A 23394-nucleotide genomic window follows, 5' to 3' on the forward strand; every position below is an offset into this window, starting at 1 on the left:
ACAGTAGAGGTCTCCAGGTAGGAAACAGACAAGAAAACATGGGACATACGCAGTTTCCACGTGCTTGGCAATGTCAAAAATCCGCAGTAGGAATCTAATGCATGGGAAGAATAGCTAAAGACATAAGTAAAACTGAGGGGAAATTATAGTAAAACAAGCCAGTAAATGACATTTTCGTGGGCAGAACAATGCAGACACTGAATGATGACTAAATACGAAAAAAATATTTCCTTGTGGCAGTTGAGTGGGAGAGGTCTATTAGAACTATGAGCAATATTTGCAAAACCTGCAACAGCAGAGCATTTAACATTTTTATGACTAGCTTGAGTACTTGAGTACAAGGGCCACTCATAGGTGGAATAGCATTCTTTAAAACAGGAAAGACACAAATATAATTTTAAAAAACTGAAAAAAAAAAAAAAAAAACCAGGAAAGAAAAGAATTAGGAGGAAGATGTGTGACAGTGAGCAAGGAGCCTCTCAGAACAGGCGACAAAGCCTAAGCAGTCTCCATAACCGAAAGTTATCATCTTTCTGTTGTGAAATTTTAAGTGCATGATGTAATTCTAAGCACAAGCAAATTAGGATTGTATGGTATCCCGTAGAACACAAAGCAGCAAAAAGAAAATCCGTTCACGATGCTTCTGCTTTCCGTCGGCCTCTAAACCTGCAACTGCCACGTTTATTAAAGACCCAGAACTAGAGAGAAGGCCCGGAAACTACCTTAGCAACCAGTGACAACTTACATGCTAATTTTTTTCTTCCTGCTAATGTTTAAGCAACAGTGGCAGGAATGAATGCTCGAGAGCAGGCCCATTCTTGAACTTTATAGCGGTTTTCCGGACAGCCACGGACGGAGCGCATTCCTGGCTTGCTCTTTTGAGAACGTGAAGCCAAGAACTCACGATCATCCCTCTCTCCCTTTTCCCCATCTCCCTTGGCACAGCGAAACAGGCAGGGCATGCTCACGTGATGCTGATGACGTCAGCCCCCACCGGGTCGCGTGACCCGCAGCCAACCTTCCTAGTGCCCCACCCCCTCGCCACCAGAGTGGGACATCTCGCGAGAGCCCTTCTTACTATCAGAACTTGCTGAGGTTCCAGGGGAGTTACTCTGGAGGGGAAGGAAGGTGTGGCAGGGTGCTGGACTTTCTGCTTTCGTTATGTTAGGGTCGGTGGCCAAGCAAAGGCATATTATGGTGGGGGACTGCCCTAGTCTGGAAAGCCACGGCAGAGGAGGTGACAGGAAAACCTCAAATGAAACGTGGCGCCCAGGCTATCCTCGCCCCTAGCCGAGGGACAGCGGGGTGCAGCAGAGGTGGCCTAGCCTGGCAGCCCCTGGCCGTCACCGCGAGCCGGGGGTGGGTGGGTGGGGGGACGTGGGACCCGGGTCGGGGAGCAGTAAACGCGAACCGCGCCCAGATGCAGCGGCTGCATCCCTCTCTCGGCTTCCCGGGCACCACTGTGGCTGAGTGGCCGGCCTAGAGACGTCCCCGGTGTAGGAGCTGCGAGTCGTCCCTCCTCTTCCCGACCCCTCGTGGGTCACTGCGACAACCCGGCCCCGACCCCTCAGTGCGCTCCCCGCTGCTCCGCACGTCTCCTCCCTCCGGTCTCCCTAGACGGCTGCGGGAGAGCAGCCCGGAGGGACTCGGCTGGAGTCGCTAGAGGGAGGTGTAGGGCCGGCGAGGAGGGGGCTTCGCGGGGCGGGGAGAGGCGGGAGGAGGCGCCGGGGAGGAGCTGCGGCCGCCAGCTTCGCCCGCCCGAGCCAGGCGCACTCTGTCGCCGCACGGGTTGCCAGCCTTGCGGCCCCGTGGGGAGCCCGGGCCACCAGCGCCACCTCCGCCCCGCAGGAGCAGCCGGCCGGCTGTTCACTCTCGGCCGCCGCCCGTCGCCCCGGGCGCTGCGCTGAGCTCGCTCTGCGGCCCGGGTGTCACTCTGCGGCCCCGGTGTCAGCAGCCAGCCCTCCGGCCGGTCCCCCGACCCCTTCCGCGGCCGCGGCGGGAGGAGGAGGAGGAGGAGGAGGAGGAGGCGGGATCGCGGCGCGGGCTGGTCTGGCCACCTCGCCCCGCGCCCCGCCCCTGCGCGCACTCCCTCGCGGGCGAGCTACTTTCGGACAAGGAAAGTGAGGGCGGCCCCGGGTGACAGCGCGGCGGCGCCAGTCCCGGGAAGCCGCGTCTGTTCGCGTGTCGTCCGTCGCGCTCGCTCGCAGCGGCGCACTGTCCAGACCCGGCCATGGCTTCGACCACCACCTGCACCCGCTTCACCGACGAGTACCAGCTCTTCGAGGAGCTCGGAAAGTAAGCGTCCCTGCCTGGCATCTCCTCCCGCGACCCCCCCCCCCCCTCGTCTTCCCCGTGGGGAGAGGGAGCCCGCAGGCCGAGAAGGGGTGACGGACCCCTGGCTTGGTGTGCGGGTGGGGCACCGAGGGGAGGAAACCTCGGCCCCGCTGTGGCGGGTGCCCCGAGTCCCCAGCCCACCTCCTCCTCCTCGGGTCCTCCACCTCTCCACGGGAGACTTAGAGAATTTACGATCTCTGCAGTTGTAGCTGTCATCCTGAGAAGTGTGAGCGCACGCGAGTGTGTGTGTGTGTGCGCGTGTGCGCGTGTGTTCTGAGAGGAAGGGAGATGCATGCAAAATGCAACATCTATCACATTTTCGGTAAATAGGTGTCTCCTGCTCAGCCCACGGTCGGTGTGTCTGCCGTCCGACCCAGGTTCCGATGAGCTGATGAGCACTGGCTCTCAGACATGGTGCCATATTTATCGATGCCGAAAGTTCAACTTGGCTTGATGGAGAGTCTGGTTCGGTATCCAAGTAGTTGTTCTGTCCAGGAAAAGGGCCACCCAACAGAACCCACGCCCCTGCCCCATATCCGCTATCCTTTGCACTACATGACTGGCTCACCGTCATTCTTTAGGATTTAAGTACGTGTACATCTTTCCTGAGAAGATTTATTCATCTAGGCAGCGGAAAAGCCCTCTGGAGCTCAGGAAAGCGCTTCCCAAGGGTAGCCTAGCGTTGTGGTTGTGTAAAATGACCTCCTCCACTTAAGTGCCAGAACTTCTTGTAGATGTTAAAGAGGGACTCGGTACCTACAGAAGATCTGTAGAGGGGCGACCAGAGACCCAGTCAGGAATGCTGATTTACCCAGCATCCGACACCAAACCAGTTCCTCTATCGCTAATTTCAACTACTAGGGGAAAGACGCATTTGTGTGTGTGCTGTAGGTACCTACAGTTGCATGAAAGGAAGTGTAAGCATTTTAAATGGAGTGAAAATGATATCTTTATAGATGATCTGCTGTTGAAACATGGAGACATGTCGGAAGAGCAGCTTAATTCAAATCTCTCCCCTCCCCCAGCCCAAACCAGGCAGAGAGAAATCACCTTACCCCAGGATCTGGTAAAGCACACCAGTGAGCCCCAGATTTATGTTTTAATGAAAACAATCGCCATATTTACTTACTTGGAGCCATGTTAATTATTTTCCCTACCGAAATAAACAGGCAGCAGATTTTTTTTTTCTTCTCTCTGTTCCTCGTCTCTGCTCTTTGCAGGCTTTGCTATGGGCATTTGGTGTTTTGTGAGTGTGAATTATGAAATGTTTTCAAATTTCATGTGCAAACAAGAGTGGTCATAATTGGCAGTTCCTTTTATTTTGTTGATTAATAATGTGTTTCCAGTCAAAAATTATTTTTATTCATCAGTATTTAAGAAGGATCTGGGTTTGCCAGAAAGAATTTCTAGATAGTACTCTTATTATATTGATATTTGACAGACTGCTAAAGACCCATAAATATGCTCGTGTAAGTTTCTAAGTGTATACTAGCTCTGATTATACTGCTGACTTGCTAATTATTGGTTTCCAGGGGGGCATTCTCAGTGGTGAGAAGATGTATGAAAATCCCTACTGGACAAGAGTATGCTGCCAAAATTATCAACACCAAAAAGCTTTCTGCTAGGGGTGGGTATTTTAAACCACGTTTATTTATATATGTTAATTTTGTACTTGTATGGATTGGTGTTGCCTTGTAAGTAAATATAGCGTGTAGTTATAATTGCATTTTAAACTTAGGCATCATGTTTCATACTGATATTTTTCTTTGCCCATTGTCCCTTGGTCTGTATACTTTGAAAGCAAATGAAAAACAAAATTGTTATCAGTGACTTATTGAGATGCTGTCTTAGGAGCTGTAAGTAACATAAATAAATATTTTTTCAAAGCAGATAAATGTCATGAAGTGCATTGTGCTTTTAGCTCTAGCGTGAAATAACTTTCAGAAGGATCCTAGAATGGAAAAACGTAAGTCTCGTAACTGTCATGATTCCCTTTCACTTTTGAGACGAGAAACAGGCCATGGTTCAGTTGAACGTATATTGCAGTTGTAGTTACAGCTGAACTTAACACGTTGAGCTGTATTTAACTTCAGGGGTTTTGGGAAGAAAAAAAGATCATTGCTGTAATCTAGGAAGTTAGCTTAATTTTGATGTGCGTAGGTTAGGCCTTTAACTTGGTCTTCTGAGTTAAATTTCCATCAGATCATACGATATATTTTACACCTGCAGTTTATAGCCACGGAGATAATTCTTACTTAAAGCTATTGATATAAGTTTAAAAAAAAAAACAACTTGGAGCAATATGCTCGCAATTTTTTTTTTATTATTTTGTTTAAAATAATGCAAAAGCACATATACTGAAACACTGAGCATTACAGTGACTGCAGGCATATGCCTAAGGTGTTTTCATGACGATTTGATGAAATTAAACTGAAATCAAAATGAACAAAATACCATCCCCGCATCCCATCCCAGTGACCTGGTTTATTTTAAGTAATGAGAGGAAATTCCATTAGAGTTAGTTTTCCTCACTGCATATATCTTTTAAGACATGCCACTTAAGGATGTCTGGATACCATTGCTTTTGTCCTTTGCTGTGGTAAATGGATTTACAAATTCTACTTTTAAGATGAGCTGCAGAATGGAATTCTGTTGTGATTTTCTTCCTCTGACTTGCCAGAGTTCTGAGAAAGACCTATATGCTAAACTAACCACGAGCACCATGGAGTCCTGGTATGGAAATGAATAGGAAGAAGCTATGCTAATTACATTTCCCCTTCTAGTCTCCACTCCGTTGGGAGGGTTTTAAGGATGACAAGGCGATGCGGAAATATAAATGGCAGTTTAAGGGAAAGAAGAAGGCGGCTGAAAAGAGTCAGTCAGACTTTTTCCAATGATTGCTATTTCTTCTGGTGTGATAGGTACTTTGGCAGTGGTGGGCTATCAATTTTGGGGGGTGTTACCATGTCTGTTCCAAGTTTATTAGTGACTTCAAATTTCCTCTTAGGCAAATGAGTCTTTATTAATTAGAGTCAAGACTTTGTATCCTCTTCAGCTCATCCTCCCTCCATCAGACTGGCAGCGGACCTGTCTGGTCACTCCCTTCTGCTCTCTGGGAGGAAAGTGCTCCAGACTGATTGCCTTTCTACCAGGGTCCCTCAGCTGCTCATGCTGGGCTTCTACAATCTCCTGCCTGACTCAGAAGGCATTCTTTCGACCTTCTTTTGCTATTTTTTAGTTATTTACTCTTATTACATTTAGTTATGTGTGTGTGTGTGCCTGTGCACACACGCGGGAGTGTAAGTGCTCTGGAGGCCAGAGACATCTCTCTGATCCCCATAGTTACAAACCCTCAAGTATGGGTATGAGGAACTCAGCTCCTGCTCCCTGCAGGGTCGGGAAGATCCTTTATCTGCAGAGCCATCTCTCCAACCTTTTTCTCTGCATTTTTCCCCCCTCCCAAGAACATTTTCTGTCCTGGGCTTCAGGCCCAATTCCTGGAGCTGCTAGCCATGTGATCTTAGGCAGTTTACATATTTTAATCTGAGCCTCAGTCTATTCATCTGCAAAATGGGTGAGAGAGAGAGAGAGAGAGCCCTTTCATACATGGTTTTGATTGATATGATTGGCTTAGTGTAGAGTGTAGAGTGGTACGTATCACATAGTATGCTCTTAGTGAATTTCAGCTGCTACTCTTATATGATAGGAATGGAGTAATGATGAAATTACATAACTTTTTTGAAAGGTCTTACTTAATGTGAAAGCACTTGAGAATTGTTGACCTAGTGATGTGGCCCAATTCAAATAGTGGCTCAATTGCTTAGTGTGTAAATTTGATCCAGTCATGCACTTTTCTAAGATCTCAGATTATTCATCAATAAAATGGTAAAACTTACACAGTGAGTCTCATGGGGTGTTTCCGGTATTTAGTGAATTTTGTGAGAACCGCATCTTAACTTGAAAAGTACCTTACCAATTTGACTTATTACACTTCTATGTAAAGAATACAGTCATTTATTCTAAGATACTCTGCAGCTTTATTTTGTATCAACACAAAAATTAAGGGTGGTTATAGAATAGTTTTATTTTGCAGTGTGTATATTTGTTTCAGTTGTACCCATATTGAATTACAAATCATTTGGAGGAAACCATGCTTTCACCTTTGACATAACATTCAGGTATACAGTGTTGAGAACACTGGACAGAGTGACTAGAATGATGTGTGTTTATTACATAATTTTAAAGCAGTTAAGTACTTTGTGGCTGAGAACAAGGGAACACTGAGATCAGTAAAGTATATTCAGAGACTATGTTTTAAAATGTAAGTCTTGGAAGCTGGAGAGATGGCTCAGCAGTTAAGAGCACTTGCTGCTCTTGCAGAGGACCTAGGGTTTGATTCCCAGCGCCCACATGGTGGCTAAGAACTGTCTGTAATTCTAGTTCCAGAAGATCTGAGGCCCTCTTCTGATCTCCACGAGCACTGCATACATGTGATGCACAGACTTACATGCAGACAAAACATTAACACATAAAATAAAAATAAATGTTAAAAATACACAATCTAAATTTTCTTTTAATAACATTCATTTTATAATAATATAGTATAATTTTTTGTGGGAAATTTTTATAGTGAGAAACGTTCAAAGTAAAATACAGAATTCAGTGCAATATAGTACACTTAATTTTTTCCAAGAAAATAATTTTTGGGAGCTTCATTAGACACATTTGTGAAATGGACAATTTTTGTGCAACTTTTTGTTTATGTTATTTGATATTACATGCCTTTGTAAATCTAATCCTTAAGGCTATGCATTTCAAAGACAAGGAAATTTCTACCACCCAACTAATTTTTTTTAAATCCCTTTTGTGCTGGGAATTTAACCTAGGCCCTCACACATACTAGGCAAACAGCACTACCATTGAACTATGGTATCTGCCCTCAGCTAATGTTCTTTAGCTGAAACAGACAAAAAAAAAGAAAGTGCCATTTGTCAATAAATCCAAGGCTAGGAGGGAGAATGCCAAACACTTGGCTGGACTCCTGCACAGATTTGCACATCCCTCTGCTGTCACTCAGGCCTTTGCTGTGCCTAGACTGTAGAGGGTTTTCAGCAGACAGCTTTAGTTGTTTTCGCTCACTGTTAGTCACACACTCCATATTTGAGAGACTCAAAGTCTGTTGAAGAACTTCTCTGTGTCTTCATCTGCATATATGCACAGGACATTTGGTGTTAGTGTCATTGAGCATGTAGGTCAGTGGGCTCTGTATATCTTATTTTGCCACTTGCTAAGCTTTTTTTTTTTTTTGGAAGCTCCTAAGCATGGCCAACATTTGATATCTTATATGTGGTTTACAAATTCTGAAACATTGTTTTAATTAGGCATGGTTAGGAAGTAGTGAGTAGGGACAGTAGAATTTGTCTTACATTTTCTTCATAGGAATTTGGTCATTTTGACCCAAGCAATTTGCTTAGTACCTATCAAGTGCTACCTTGTTCCAGTGTAGATATTTTGTCTATCATCTGGGCATGTTTAGAGCTGTGAGCTGTTACTGATGTGAAGACAGTAGTTTCGACCACACTAGGCTGGTGGCTCTGACTGCAAGAGCCTTCAGAAACAGTTCATGTAGTAGACAGTGCGTTTTAAAATGCTTCAGTAGTAGCTATGACTTCTTGATTTTCTAATTTTCTAATACGTGTTTTCATCCTTACAAAGTCCTTACTGCTACACAACCAGGCATACCATAGTTGTTATTCTCATAAAAGAAAAGTTAACTATAAGCTTGAAATAACACGACATAGAAATTTTTTTAACATTTACTCCATTGCTAAAATTAACAAGTTATATTTCTGTAATGTAAATCATTTTAATTTTATTATCCTAATTCTATTAGTTCCTAATTTCATAATACTAGTAGAACACAAATCAGGATCCTAGGAAACTAGTTGACCATGTATGTGAATTAAATGTTGTATCTATACCCCCAAGTAATATTTTGTTTTGTTTTGTTTTAAGAAAGATGTCAAAAACTGAGGCTTGCTTCTTGTGTTTTTGACAGCCAAGCAGTTAAGAAATTGTCTCAGTCTCTCAACTTTGTGCCTACTTGCTTGAATCAGAAGTAGGATTGGGTAGATGGACTGAAGTTCCCAATCCACCTTGTTGATTTGTCAGTTTGGAACCAATTGAACAACTACAACAACAAATCAAAAATAACATTTTAAGAAAAAAACTAAAAGTTTTTCTTCTGTATGTGGGCCTGAAGGTAGCATGTCTTGATACTATGCTTAAGTCATACGTACTTTCTTGTCTTAAAAGATTTTTTTAACGTGTTTTTCCTGTGTGTGTGTGTGGGTGGGTGGGTGTAACCCATGTTCACATCTCATGCAAGAGGCCTTTGCATTTCCTTGGAGTTGGAGATGGTTGTGAGCCACTGTGTGGGTGCCGGGAACTGAACCCAAGTCTTCTGCTAGAGCACCAAGTGGTCCTACCTGCTAACCCACTGTTCCAGCCCCATCTTCTTTTTTTTGTTCAATGGAAATTTTTTAATACGGTATGTTCTGATCATGCTTTCTCTTCTCTAACACCTCCCAGATCCTCCCCCTTCCCACCCACCCAACTCCCTTTTCTTTCTTCAGAAAACAAACAGGCCAAAAAAAAAAAAAGAATCAAAAACCATAAACAAACTAGAACAGAATAAGAAACACACATACACACACAGACACACACACACACACAGACACACAAAACCAAAATAACCAAACAAACACACAACCCCCCCTCAACCAAAACCCATAAAAACAACAAAATTGGAAACCATAATATACAAGCCAAACCTAGCAAGACGGAAGTGCCCAAACAAAAGCCATGTGCAAAACAATCTGTAAAAATACCATTGAGTTCATTTTGGGCTGGCATCCTGCTGGGCATGAGCCCGCCTGTAAGTGTGGTTAATGTACCCAGGGAGACTCTACTGAAGAGATCTAACTTTGTTTTCATGCACACGTCAGTTGCAGGTAGATTCTTGGTTGGGGTGGGAGCCTGTGTCCACTTCCCCCCTCCAAGTGCTGGGACCCCGTCTGGCTTGAACCTGTGTAGGTAGGCCCTGTGCACGCTGCCAGTCTCTGTGAGTTCACATGTGTGTCATTCCTGTTGTGTGGAGAACACCACTTCCTTAGAGTCACCCGTAGTATATTGTTCTGTAGGCCTTAATATCGGACATTTATTTTCTTCAGTAAGTGAATTAGGTTATTGTTGATAGTCAGACTAGTGTAAATGGTTAAAATATTTTAATCTATTTCCAAGAAATAATGTTCTCTGCTTTCCAACAAGAGAGATTTAATAAACAGTGTGATGTCAGGTTCCTCTCTGTGATATTAAAAATATGGTCAGTGTTTCCCTGACTATATGAGACTACCTACCCACAAAAACACCTTTGTTTATACATTTAGGTGAACACTTTCATTTTCATTGAAATAATAAATAAAATCGATGTGAAAATTTAGTAATAAATCATCTTTTGTAAAGTTACCTTTAAAAAGTTATTTTAATTTATTGAGAGAGAGAGAAAGAGAGAGAGAGAGAGAGAGAGAGAGAGAGAGAGAGAGAGAGAGAGAGAGAGTGAGTTCATCCATAAGCACGTGGATGCATGTGTGGATTAAACATTGGGGAGTGGGTTCTCTCCTTCTACCATGTACTTCTAAGTTTTGAGCTCTGGTTATCAGGCTTGGTGGCAAACCTCTTTACCCAAGCCGTTTCTCTGGCTTATCAATAATTCTTCTGAATCCTTTTTATGTTGATCATGATATACTAGCAATCATATACTGGGATTTTCCCTATATCTTATCCTTGAGCAATTCATAGTGTCCTAGATGTTGGGCTGAATTTTTTTCAGCCTTTCCTCTTCCTCTCCATTTTATTAGGGTATAGCATATTTTACAATTTTTTTTCTATTTCATTGTTACAAAGGGATCTGTGTTAAACACTTTGCTACAATCCATTTAGTGAAATGCCCTGAAACACACCAAATGGAGTATTAGCGGGCTTTTAATTCTAAGCACCTGTCTGTCTGTTGACAACTTTTAGTTCACTTCCTTTTACAGGTTATTAAACATGTTCACATGATTTATTGAAGTAAGGGTTGGGTAAGTTTTGAATGTGATTACAGCATCAGAGTACTAGGAAACTGAAGATTACACAAACAGACGTCATACATGATATAATGTTACAATCTAGCATGAATAACACAACATGGTTTTGTTTTGTTTTGTTTTGTTTTCGAGACAGTGTTTCTCTGTGTAGCTTTGTGCCTTTCCTGGAACTCACTTGGTAGACCAGGCTGGCCTCAAACTCACAGAGATCTGCCTGGCTCTGCTTCCCGAGTGCTGGGATTACAGGCGTGCACCACCACCGCCTGGCTCACAACATGGTTTTTAAAAGAAGAGAAGATGATTTCTTCCTGGGAAGATCAGGGAAACTGTTTCTCCTAGTGTAGATTTAAAGAGGCTTAAAGTCATGATGCCCCACCCCCAAGCCTAGCTCTGCAATTTGAGGAAGTTGTTCAGAATGGATGAAATATCTGATTAGAAAGAAAATGGCATTGTATTACTGCAGTAGATTTATTGCAATTATCTGTACATAGACAGTTTTTTTTTAAATACAATCTGTTTTTATTTTATTGCATTTGGGGGATTTTGAGCAGGATTTCACTCTGTAGTCCAGCCTGAATTTGAACTCAGTGCATTGCTCAGGGTAGCTGCAAACTTTTGGCAGTCCTCTCAGTGCAGGGCCACCACACCCAGCTATTTTATGCATTTTATTGTGCTGCTGGGGACTGAACCAGGGCCTTGCATACACTCAGCTGGCAGAGCTCTACCACTCAGCCCTTTGGAATGAAATTATTTTAAGTCAAGCAGGACAGTTTTTAGCTAACAGAACTGCTCTGATTCCAATTCGGATGTTTTCTGTAATTGTTTGCAAATGCAGAGAACCTGACCAGTTTTAGTGTTCAGTTGCAGCCTTCGCTATTCTGATAATCTCTTGCTCTCCCAATCGATAATGCCATCTTCATCAATAATTATTTAGAAAATGAAATGCTCTGAGCTGAGATGTAAAGAGTGCCTCGTAGGTGACACAGGTGCACATCCATAAGACGCTTGGTTTCACTTTGCCCAGTCTATATTTCAGCCTCCTAGAAGCATACTATTATCTCAAGGGGTTTTTATTGTTGTTGTTGTTGTTTATTGTGTGTTTTTAATTGGAAGCTGAGCCTTTTGCATAAGGCCTCAAAGTTAGTAAGTTGGGGCTGTAGCTATTTGGTACACTGCTTGCCTAACATGCTGGAAGCCCCAGGATAAGCCAGACATAATAGTGTAGGCCTGTAGCCCCAGAACTTGAGAGATGGGAAAGAAGGATCCAGAGTTCAAGGCCATCCTTGTCTCTGTAATGAGTGTGAGGTCAGCCTGGGCTACATGGGTGGGATCTTGTCTTAAAAAATAGTAAGTGGTAGAGTGAGAATTTCAACCCAGTTTCTCGTGCTCTGGAGGCCGACTCTTCCCATTGTCCTACCCATGGACTGCTGGTACCCAGAACAGAAGTCTTCTGTATTTGCTTGTATGTGCTTTGCTTCATACAGAACACCACGTCTTATACCATTTTACAGTTCCATCTAAGTGAGGGCCCTGAGTCATACTTTTTGGAAAATACATTTAGAATTCCAACTTGTGAGAAAAAAAGATAGCATTTTAATCGCTATGGTAACATAAGATCAAGTTGAAGTTTCAGATGACTCTGTGGAACTTTCTAGAAGGCAAAGTAATACAGTGGAAAATGTTATCAAAATGCTAGGAAAGTGATTACAGAAGAGGCTGTGAGACTCAACCATGAGTCCTTAGGATTACTTCTGAATGATGCAGTTTTTACTGCAGAGAAAAGCAGCCATTTAAACAAAGGAAGACTAAGAGACATGTACGTGGAAAGCCATTCTAGTTTTCTGGTTCGTTTTGTTTAACCAGTGAGGAAAGGAGGACGTTTTGTTAGTTTGCAGTTTCTTCTTCAGACTCACACAAAAAGAACAGAGCAGTTAAAAGGAAATAAAGCGTTGTCATCAATGTCCATTGTAAAAATAGGTGTAGCAGGAACAGCACAGGTTTACAGAGGACACATGATGATAGTGTTACTGGTTAACAGTTAATCTTCTACTGAAGGTGCCCAACTGTTTTCACATCACACAGGGATTTAAATGTTTTAGCCCATAAATTTTGGCATATGCAGTCGTACATATTGAATTTTGAAATGACAATCAAGCGCTCTCCAGCTGACTCTGGCTAGGCTGTGTCCGGTTCCTTTGAAACTGCCCACATGCTTCTTGTTCATCTTTACCCCTTCTCTGTCCAGAAGTCGGCTACTGTCCCTAATGATTTTAGGAGAGACATTCATTCATAAAAAAGACAACTGCACAAAGTTGTCCTCTGACCTAACACACACTCTCACATATATATAATAATAATAAAATACCATTTTACCTTTTCCATGAAGATCTTCAGAAGATACAAAGTATTTGGAAATTTTAATAGTAAATTGTCTTTTTTCCTATATTTTTTGCAGAAATTTTATTAATATGATGAATACATATTGAAAAATTAAGAGTAATTTAGATGAAATGGGCTTGTTAAAAATTAGGGCTGGGGAGACGTCTCATCAGTTAAGATCACTCACTGCTCTTGCAGAGGGCAGGAGGTCGGGTCCCAGTGTTCACGATGGATGGCTACCACCTGCCTGTAACTTCAGTTTCAGGGGATTCGAGGCTGTCTTCTAGACCCCATGGTACCCACATGCACAGATGCAGACACATACATACACAGAAATTAAAATTAAATCTTTTTAAAGAAGACATACAGCGAGAGCAAATTTATCAAAACACAATTCTGTCCTTTAAAGTCTATGGAAGGTTGGGTTATGCTGTGTTATGCTATTTGTATTGAAGTTACAATTTTAAGTTTGGATGGGGAAACTAAACAATGTGCGACATTTGGAGGACTGTGCTGCATTACTCTTTCAGCCTCAAACTGTGACAGGGGTCATCTTTCCTCCCCCCCCCCCCATGGTGTCTGAATTTCCCCCAGCAGCATCCCAAGCACATGCTGTTGTCTTTCCCTTACCCCATCTCAACACATTTCCTGTCACTTTGGTGTTGGAGGGTTTCATTCAAACTGGAGCTCAGTTTCCTTCTTGCTGTAGCCCTTTTCAATAGCTTCCCAGACAGGTTTTGAACACATGCACTTTTAGTCAGTTCATCCTTACACCTTTCAGCAGCGACTTTGCTCTGGGCATCTTGATAAGTTCTTGCCAGTAGAGAGTAGAGAGTTTCTGTCCTCTAGGATTTCCTGATCTACTGGGGTGAATGTCAACCTGGAGAATAGAGAATTGTGAGCGGGCTGTTACAAGGTAAAGCCTTTGGGGAAGTTGTGCCTTGAGTTAAGGTGAGGAAGAGATAGCTATACCGGCAAAGGAAGTCTATATAGAGGAACAAGAAGGTCAGTCCCACCCTATGGTTGGAATGTGAGCATTCCAAATAGCGCTGAAATCTTCCCCCTTAAAAAGCCCAGCTCAGATGCTGCCTCCTCTAGGGCATCACCTCTCACTTCCTCCCCTTCCTCCAGAGCTCTAGCCAGAAGTGCCTTTCACCCACTTTCAGTCCTTTGTGTTTTCAATTGCTTACGGTGCATTTCTTTTTATTGCAATTATAAATGTTGCAGTTTTGAGGTACCTTGTGGAGATTCCTTCATTTATCCTAGAATCTGCCTGCTGTGGTGATTATAAGATTGCAGGTACTTGACACTGTTGAATGAGTGGAAAAATGAGAGAGGGAAGGCATCACTAAAATGCTCCTCTTAAAGTAACCTCAGAGAAAGGTACAATGGAGTTGCTGCTTCACGTCACATGAAACCCAATAAGTTCAAAAATCAACTGCTGATTCACGAATTATTTCCTCAGTTCTCTGGTCACGAATCCCACTTCTTGGACAGTTTTGTCTAATCTTGTAATTTTTTTGAGCAAACTCCTTAAATTTCTCATTGGTATTTCTCTCTTGTTCTATTGTGAAGTGTTTGTTAATCAGGAGTGCGGTAGCATTTTAATGCCCGGGAGCCTCATTTCAACACTGCCAGACTCATGCCACCATCATATTACTTTAAACTGTCTGAGCTTGTCAATTTCTGATCCATTCTACAAAGGCCAAGTGATTACTTACCTTTCTGTTTATTCATGAAACTCATTTTGAAAACATTTTGTTGGTCTTCATAGAACTTGGTATATACAAATCCTGGATGCTGTTTTCATAAAGATTTTTTGTTTTTTTATTTTAAATTTTAAATTAAAAAACATTAGCTGATACAATAGACTGTCTGCCACTTCAGAAATGTGGTAAAAGGAGAATGAACTTGTTTCCATGTCACGGGCTCTGGAAACGGCTGTATGACAACTAGCATTGGTCTTCCATATATGTCGCAAGACACTGAGAGTCTCCTGTTTTATGTATGGAAAGTTACTAGAGATATATTCTGATATAAATTCTATGTTATGTCCTGTTGTATATTATATAGAATAAAAATTCCTCTCACAGAAACATTTCAGTGGTGATTTTAGATGGTGACTTAATAACCGCCGTCACGGGGGTCTTAGCAAGCAGCTGAGGTGAACCAAAGTTCTAAGCATTTCTTAGATAATATCTAGGCCAAATTCTTTATTATTTTAATCAAATGATACATTCTTATATTAAGTATATGTTAATATTTGTTAAAAAGATAATTATAAACTTTGGGTATACTTCTGAAAGAAGTTATTAATTTTTATAAACACATTTAAAATTAATTATGGCATAAAATATGTATCCTAATATAGAATTTAGAAAAATATCAAAAAACTAAAAAGGGACATATTTATGTCTTTCCAAACAAGCACTGATAACATTTTTTAATTTATTTCTTTTCAAAGTTGGCATTTTTTTATTTAAAAACTTCTAATTACACTTATTTATTTTGCGTTGCATGTGTGTGAATGACATTTCCGTGTATGGAGCTTAGAGAACAGCTTACAGCAGTCCTGGCTAAGGACTGAACTCAGGTTATCAGGCTTGAGGGAAAGTTCATTAATCCGCTGAGCCATCTCAGCTGGCCCTTACCTTCCCTAAATTATCTATCCCCTTCCTTCCTTCCTTCCTTCCTTCCTTCCTTCCTTCCTTCCTTCCTTCCTTCCTTCCTTCCTTCCTTCCCTCTTCCCTCCCTCCCTCCCTCCCTCCCTCCCTCCCTCCCTTCCTGTAACTTGTGCTCTTTACTAAGGTAGACGGGATACATCTTAAGCCATGGTTTTGTACATTTTTCATCCTTCAGCTTTTCAGGGAGGATTCACAGAGGAGAAGTAGTGAGACAGAGGGCTAAGTGTTTCAGAAATCTTCATAATTTTGTCATATTGCTTCCTGGAGGCTTTGTCTGTCTCCATTGAGGACATTTAATTACAGTGTGCTACCTAAATTGGACTTTGAAGAATTATATTCTAAATTTCAATTTCACCTTAATGAAAAAAAAAAAAAGTTCTTGCCAAGTCCCACTCCCTCTGCTAGGTATGAAGTAAATAAAGGTGCAAAGTCCTCTCCAGGTGAACAGATAGAGTGAACTAAGTCCCTGGGACTGATAATTATCGGGGAAGGTGTCTTCTGGGTTCTGAGCTCTACAGAGATAACTGTTGGGCTGATGAAAGGTCACAGAGACTTCTTTGAGGAGCTGGTATTGGCACCGGGTTTTGAAAAGAATCAGTTTCGAATAGCTAGGAAAACAAGCAGATGGGGCATTATGAGTAAATATTTCTGAGAAACAATCCAATCAGAAAGTCCCAGTGAAGGATTTAACTTTCGAGAAAGCATGCAGAAACCAATGAAAGGAAGTGGAATTCTTTTCACCTTCCTTGAATCCTGAAGTGGCAAGATCCCTGGGAAGGATGAATGAGGTGGACAGGTGGATGTGAGATTTTATAGTCCTGAGTCGTTAGGAATGAACAGCGGATAAGAGAGCCACAACTAACTTCCTGTCAACCTCTCATGCTGTGTTATTTAGCCTTGGGGAAAAATACAAAAACAATAAGAACAACTAGGTAGAAAACAGAGGACTGAAAATGATTAGATTTTTTTTTTAATCAAGCATCATAGTAGTGCCCAAGAGAAAATTCTGTTTGTATTTATAAACCTGAAAAACTAGTCTGCAGTTGCAAGTGTATTTTTTCTGTGACTGTTGCAAGAACTGTTGGAGGAGTCTACTTTAAGCCAAAGGTGGCTAAGCCATCTAAAACTGTGTATTTGTCATTAGAATGCTTGTGTTTGGAAGAAGGCCTCTCACTTGTCAGTACTGATCAGATGAGGAGTAAGGTCTGTTCTCTTGTAGTCTTGCTAGTACATGTTTACAGACCCAGTACTTTTAGCTTTGTATATGCTGTATCCAAATGCCACCGCCTCCTCCTTTTTCTTCCTCTTCCTCGTCTCCTCCTCCTCCTTCTTTTTCTCTTTCTCAGCTGAGGAACAGTGACAGCAATTTCATTCCACAGTTTTGAATTTAGCAAACTGGTTGGAATAGGAACTTATTCCTTATTTCCATCACTTGAATAATGAAAAAAAGATTCATTGACTTAGGCTTCAGTTTAAACATTTAACCTCCCTTGGCTGGCTCAGCCATGTTAATGTTCCTGTTTTTAAAAATAATAATTAAAAAGAATGTGGATGAGTTCTGAGTTTTCTTTGCATTAAGGTTTTCATGGTTTTAGTTAAAGGGGAAAGGAAGATCTTTGTTTTATCCAATGCAAATATGTAATTCATAATAATTCAACTTTTTTAAAATTTGAAGTAAGAGCTTTGGGTATAGAGCAGAAGGATATCTATTGACTTAAAGGGCAGTGACTCAAGATCTATGTAGTCCATTGGCAAGAGTTGGGAAATTCTATTTCTATGAGTAGCATTTGACTGTCAACAGCCAACAGTGACCTCTGAACTTAAGTAGAATCAAGACCCACTTTCCTCTTACTTTGGAAACAAGTTTTGGAAATAGCTTTTTTGTTTAACTTTTTTTGATCATTGTTCCCTAAGTTTCTGTTGTAAGACCAGGAAAAAGCAAAGTGAAATTTAAATTAATCTTATTTAAGTCTCTTTGAAAGAAAAACATTTGTAATGTTTTACACTGTCAGACAACTAGTTCTTGGATTGCCTGTTCCTTCTGCTCACTGATAATCCTAATGCCTGTAATTCTCCAGTGGCAAATAGAGAAGTCACTATAGCATGAGTAAGGATGACTCACGGAGATATTATGTCTTAACTGATCATGACTTTAAAAACTGGAACTGATATTTGTTGTACTACAGATGGAAGGTTTTAAAGTATGTTTTGAAATAATCCAAATCAAATAACCACAAATTTAGAAATAGCATGTTAGAAATATACCGTAGCCACACACAGGGTCAGTTTTAAAAATAACACACAGCTTTGAGAGTGTACTTTCTTTTCTCCCCTGCATGTAAATTATTTATTCAGATTGTCTATAATAAGCTTAGGGGGAAAAAGAGGGCGGAAGTGAGAAACGAGTCTGAGAAACCCTTACAGTCCATACTAATGCTTATTTAGCACCTTTCATTCAAGGATTTGAAGACTTCCTCCAGTTGAGAGCCACAGTTCTGCTGGAACAGGGCTGAGGAACACTTAGGAAATTCCTATGTCCAGTGCTCTTTGCCTGCCTCCCTTCAGTGATCAGTAATCTTATTTGGGTAAAAACATTGTATCTTGGAGATAACTGATATCCTCCTTTATCTCCCCCAAATCAACTGTTTTAATTGTCTAGAAGACACATTAAAGGGGACATCTAAGACATTAGTTAGCAGGAGGGAGTCGGTAGGGTAGATTGACACAGACAATGACGGACACCAAGACCCAGAATGCTCATCTTAATAAGGTGTAATGTGGTGAGCATAAAATGATGAGAGAGATTTCAAGTCCAAGACTCCTGTGGAGACTGTAATTTTCATATAACAAGCTGAGAGGCATCAGCTGATCTTGATGAGGGAAGATGCCTTGGGTTGGAGATACAAACACTAGATTTATGATTAAGTACTTAAAAGAGCACTGGAAACTGGGTGTAGCCTTTCAGAAAAGACCTTTGGAGGCAGTGCAGTGCACTAACAGGTTAACAACGTTGGCTCTGAAATCCGGTCACCAAGATTGAAGACTCCCTTCATCCTTGTGGCTTGATCTTCTCTATGGAACTTGAGTGGGTACTTCAGCTGCTGTCGTTTATGATGTGTGTGGCTGGATAGGACTATGGAGCAATGCTGTGTTTAGTGGATGGAATGAAGAAGCAGGACTGGTTAGAGGAGAGAAAGAATATGTTAGAAAGGAAGAAAAAGGGAAGAGTGAACTTCACATTCCAAGGGAGGGAGTTTTTACAAAGGCTAGTAAGTGTGTTGTCCCCTACTGCTGTAAGGACCAGCCTTCAGCAGTTCAGGAATTGAGGGGGACCCGCAGAGTTGGGAAACTAATCACTCAACTTGCCTTTTTTTTTTTTTTTTTTTTTTAATCTGAGGGAGTAAAACTTAACTTTCTAGGGCAAATGAAAAAGAGAAAAAACCACGTACACACCTTTTCAGTGAAAAAGGGAAAATGCACACACACACCTTTAGGATCTCTCTATCTTTTCTTTCTGTTCTTTATTTCTTTTCTTACTTCTGTCTCTCTTGATGTCTTCCTTCTAAATAACTTTATTTTTTTCCCTAACAGCTTATATATCCCAGTAAAATCTTTCAAACAGTGTAAAAATTATAATTTGGTTACTTTCTATTTTTTAAGTGGATGATTATAATGAATACAAGTAAAAAACATGTTTTCCATTTCCCTTACATGACTAAACATCCTACATATTATAGATTAAAAAACAAATTATCCCAAGAATCCACATACATTCATATCCAAGCAACTTGTTATAGACTAACAGTGTAAGCAAGCAAGGTATTTTTCTTAGCGAGTTCTTTTTACTGGTAGGCTGCATTTTGTGATTACAGAGAAAGAATAAATCACCTTATTACTTATTACGAAAGGTAATCTTACAAGGAGTATTAAAAGAATCACAAACCTAAACTTTATATATGTAAAACAATCAGTCATCTCTATTTTAAATCTTTATGGTTTATATCCATTTATCAACAGTTTTTATTAAATCCTATCAGAGCAGAAATGGGTACAAGGAATTAATCATCACCTTTGGTCACCAACCCATCCTAGCAAGATAGGCACATCAACCAGCAGTAGCCAGGCTACCATTGTTCTTACTCCCTGACCTCAACAAGTATCTCACTCAGCTATTAAAGTATGCCCTTCTAAACTTTAAATTGTTTTCCACCCCAAAGCCATTAAAAAAATCTTAACCTAAACTTAATTCATATTTAAAGCTTTATTTTAAATACGATGCACAGTGAAACCCATGAATACATCTCTCAATATTAAGATTAAAAGAATTTGACCTGCCGGGCGGTGGTGGCTCATGCCTGTAATCCCAGTACTCCAGAGGCAGAGGCAGGTGGATCTCTGTGAGTTCAAGGCCAGCCTGGTCTGCAGAGATAGTCTAGAACCGGCTCCAAAGCTACAGAGAAACCCAGTCTCGAAAAAAACCAAAAAAAAAAAAAAAAAAAAAAAATAGAATTTGACCTAACTTTAGCTTCTGAGACACAATTGTTTTTCTTAATCATTAACTTAAGCCACAGTCTATATGGCTCTTCAAAAGAAATTAGCTGTATGACATTTCCGTTTTTATTTTCTATCCTCTGCAGCCCCTGGTTTATCAGGGGTGGGAGCAACATCATATCTGTCAACTTGATGCAAACTAGAGACACCTGGGAAGCAGAAGCTTCAATCAAGGAATTGTGTCCATCGGACTGGCAGGTCCATGAGGCATTTTCTTGCCTGCTAATTGACAGAGAAGGGCCCATCTAGAGTGAAGACCAAGCAAAGGCTTTGCGTTATTATGCAGCAGAACTAAAGCAGTTCTGTGGACAAGTTCATGTGGACTGGGCCTGTCTTCGTTAGGGTTTCTATTGCTGTGAAGAGACACCAGGACCACAGCAACTCTTATAAAGGAAAAGTGTTAATTGAGGCTAGCTTATAGTTTCGGATATTTAGCCCAGTATCCTTACTGTGAAAAGCATGGTGGCATGTAGGTAGACATGGTGCTGGAGAAGGAGCTGGGCGTTCTATGTCTTCATCTGCAGGCAACAGGGAGTGAACTGTGTTCCACACTAGGTTTAGCTTGAGCTTAGGAAACCACAAAGCTCACCTTCCTTTAACAAGGCCACACCTACTCCACAAAGCCACGCCTTCTAGTAGTGCCACTCCCTATGGGGGCCATTTTCTTTCAAGCCACCACAGGACCTTTGTGCCATCTTCTCATCCTCAGAACCTAGTACATGGCATCAAAAATAATAAACATTTGCCAGCTCGATAAAGAAATAACTATTGTTCTGAAATGAAGGAATGAAGTGATAGCCTGTAAAAAGCATTATGAAAATGGTGGCCAGGGGTGTGGAGCATGAACAGCAGGGGTTTCCTAAGCCACAGGAAAGGCTTCAGGGATAAGTAAAGCTAAAGTTTGTGTGCAGGGAGAGGAGAAAGAGTGAGAATGAGAAACGTGATACGAGAAAGAGGAGAAAATCCATGGCACGGAATCCTGGATGAGGCCGCTGTGAGGATCGGAATCCAGCCAAGTTGAGAGTTTGGAGGGGACAGTCTTGAGGTGGCCTTGTGAGACTGGAGAAGAAGTCTACCAGAAACCGCAGTGGTGACCAGAACCTGAACAATAGCAGGGAAGGCTAAGGTAAGAGAATTTGCACCAGAGTGCTCCAGGAGACTCTTGCTACTTAGGACTTGGCAACTACAAGGAACTTTTTTTTTTTCAAGATTTTGAGAAAAATCTTAATTTTTCAATCTTACATTATTTTACTTAATTGGGGTGGCCAGTGAGAATAAAATAGCAGGAAATGAAGTGGAAGCCAGGTAACAGAGAAGCTGCACCCCCTGACACATGGGATGCTCTCATATTATTTCCAGGATGCTTTTAGCAAGAGAGTTGAAATAACAAGAGAGGTGAAATCAAAAGCAGAACTCCAGTTAAAAAAGTTATGTTTCCTAAGACTAAATGATGCCATTTTGGATTTAAAAAGAGAACAAGAACAAAAACAGTTGTTGCTTCTACCTGAAAACAAAGCCTGGGAGAGCTGTGATTCATTATCCAAATGAGCTAGTTCCCACAGTTCACTCAGTTTCTCTCTACAGCAAAGACCCTGCAGGCAGCTTTTGATAGGCCAGGGTTGCGCATAATTTTATCAGCAGGAAAGCACTGTTTGTGGAGGAAAATTACTGTACATCAGGAATAATATTTAACTACTGTAAAGACAAAAGCTGGTTCATCTCCCGTCTATTGCTATAGTTACGTAAGGCTCATTACTCATATATGCTCTTCATTCATACTGGCTATTTCCTGGACCCTCTTTGCCTTTCTTTCTAAATTAATCCTTTGGTTCCATAATTGTGATGGTACCAACCTTTGATTCAGGAAGTTTTGCTAACTATCTTAGTATCTTCAGGGGCTTCTTAAAAACTATATTCATTTTCACTTGGCTTTACAAGTTCGCTAACAAAGGTTTAAGTTAAAAGGTACTTCTTATTAATGTAGCTATGATTGGAATATGCTTGATTTTTTTCTTTCTACCTAAAATATTTTAAAATGCTCTTGTGCTACCCGTATTCTTTACCCTATTGCTGTTTATATTGATGTTTATCCTCTAATTATGCTGACATTTTGCTCCATGCAACAACCTATTTCTCATGAACAACACAGCACCTTGAGTTTAGACTGACGTTCTAGAAAAAATGACAGTATCTTTATACTTTCCTTGGATACTTGATTGTTTGTTATAGTGGAACTAGACTTCGTTTTTTTTTGTTTTTGTTTTTTTTTTTTCATTTCCCAAGAGATATTGAGCTTTATCTTATTCCCATTATGTTACTAATTATAATTTAGTAGCTTTCTGTTGAGCACATGCTAGATGCGGGTGCAGTTCTTGATTGTAGGGATACAGCCAGCAGTGAAGAACTTGTGTGGGAGAAAGCAGTGAGTCATTTGGGCAGGAAAATGCTATTTGATGCTATGAAGAAAATACGCAGGTATATTAAGTTCTGTAGTAGCGCATATGAAGGTAATTTCGGTTGGCCCCTCCAAGGATGTAGCATTTAAGCTGAAGTATCAATAATGAGAGGAAATAAACCCTGAGAAAATAGGAGGGAAGGCCCTTCTGGGCCAGAGGAAGAAGGGGACACAAAACACGCATAGGGCAGAGAGAAAGTGAACCTGGCTGGAGTGTGATGAGGAAGGAGGAAAAAGCAGAATGTGTTGGTTAGTGGGCAGAGGACAGGCTGGCTAGAGTCTCTTACTCTGGCCTGTGAAGATGTGAGGGTATAAGGGGAAAGAGAGGGTAAGTTTTGGAGGAAGAAAATAGGACCTGCTGTTGTTGGAAAGGAAACACGAGACTTAATGAGGAGGCTGAGGATTCACAGCTAAAATAACTATCACAGTCTGTAACTGACATGGAGAGAAGAGGAGAATTGGGTTGAGACGGGCAGCCAGGAATTTAGGTTTTGGCATGCTAAATGGGAACTTCATCTTCCCCCAAAGAGCGATTTTCACACTGGTACCTCTCCACTCTCAAATCTGGGAACTGCTAATCTTTTTCCTGACTTTAAAGAGAAGAACTGTGTGTTACATAGTCTTTTGGGGTTGGCTTTCTTCTTTCTCTTATTACAGTTCTCTCAAGGCTCACCGAGGTAGCATCCTTTATTGTTAAACAATGTTCTTTTCTGTGCCATGCGTTTATCCATTAGTTTTTTTGGTAGTTGAATTGATCCCCCCACTCCACCACATTTGTATAATGCTGCCATGAGCATTTTGTGTGCACTTGTGGACATGGGTTTTTATTTCTCTTGTGTATCTA

At 41.3% G+C, this 23394-nt stretch overlaps 1 protein-coding gene across 9 annotated transcripts in view; it reads left to right on the top strand.

The window, feature by feature from the left end:
• The first annotated feature begins 2163 nt into the window (after nucleotides 1-2163).
• The window catches only part of Camk2d (calcium/calmodulin dependent protein kinase II delta), a 261335-nt gene continuing 240104 nt past the window's right edge, over nucleotides 2164-23394 (top strand). For all 9 annotated transcript variants that reach the window (XM_036189904.1, XM_036189909.1, XM_036189908.1 and 6 more), the window contains exons 1-2: nucleotides 2164-2295; nucleotides 3867-3961. In XM_036189904.1, coding sequence (XP_036045797.1) covers nucleotides 2231-2295; nucleotides 3867-3961 — 160 coding nt within the window. In that variant the 5' untranslated portion in view covers nucleotides 2164-2230. The remainder of the gene's footprint in view (nucleotides 2296-3866; nucleotides 3962-23394) is intronic.

This window comes from Onychomys torridus, chromosome 6, assembly GCF_903995425.1.
Source record: "Onychomys torridus chromosome 6, mOncTor1.1, whole genome shotgun sequence".
Lineage (NCBI taxonomy): Eukaryota > Metazoa > Chordata > Mammalia > Rodentia > Cricetidae > Onychomys > Onychomys torridus.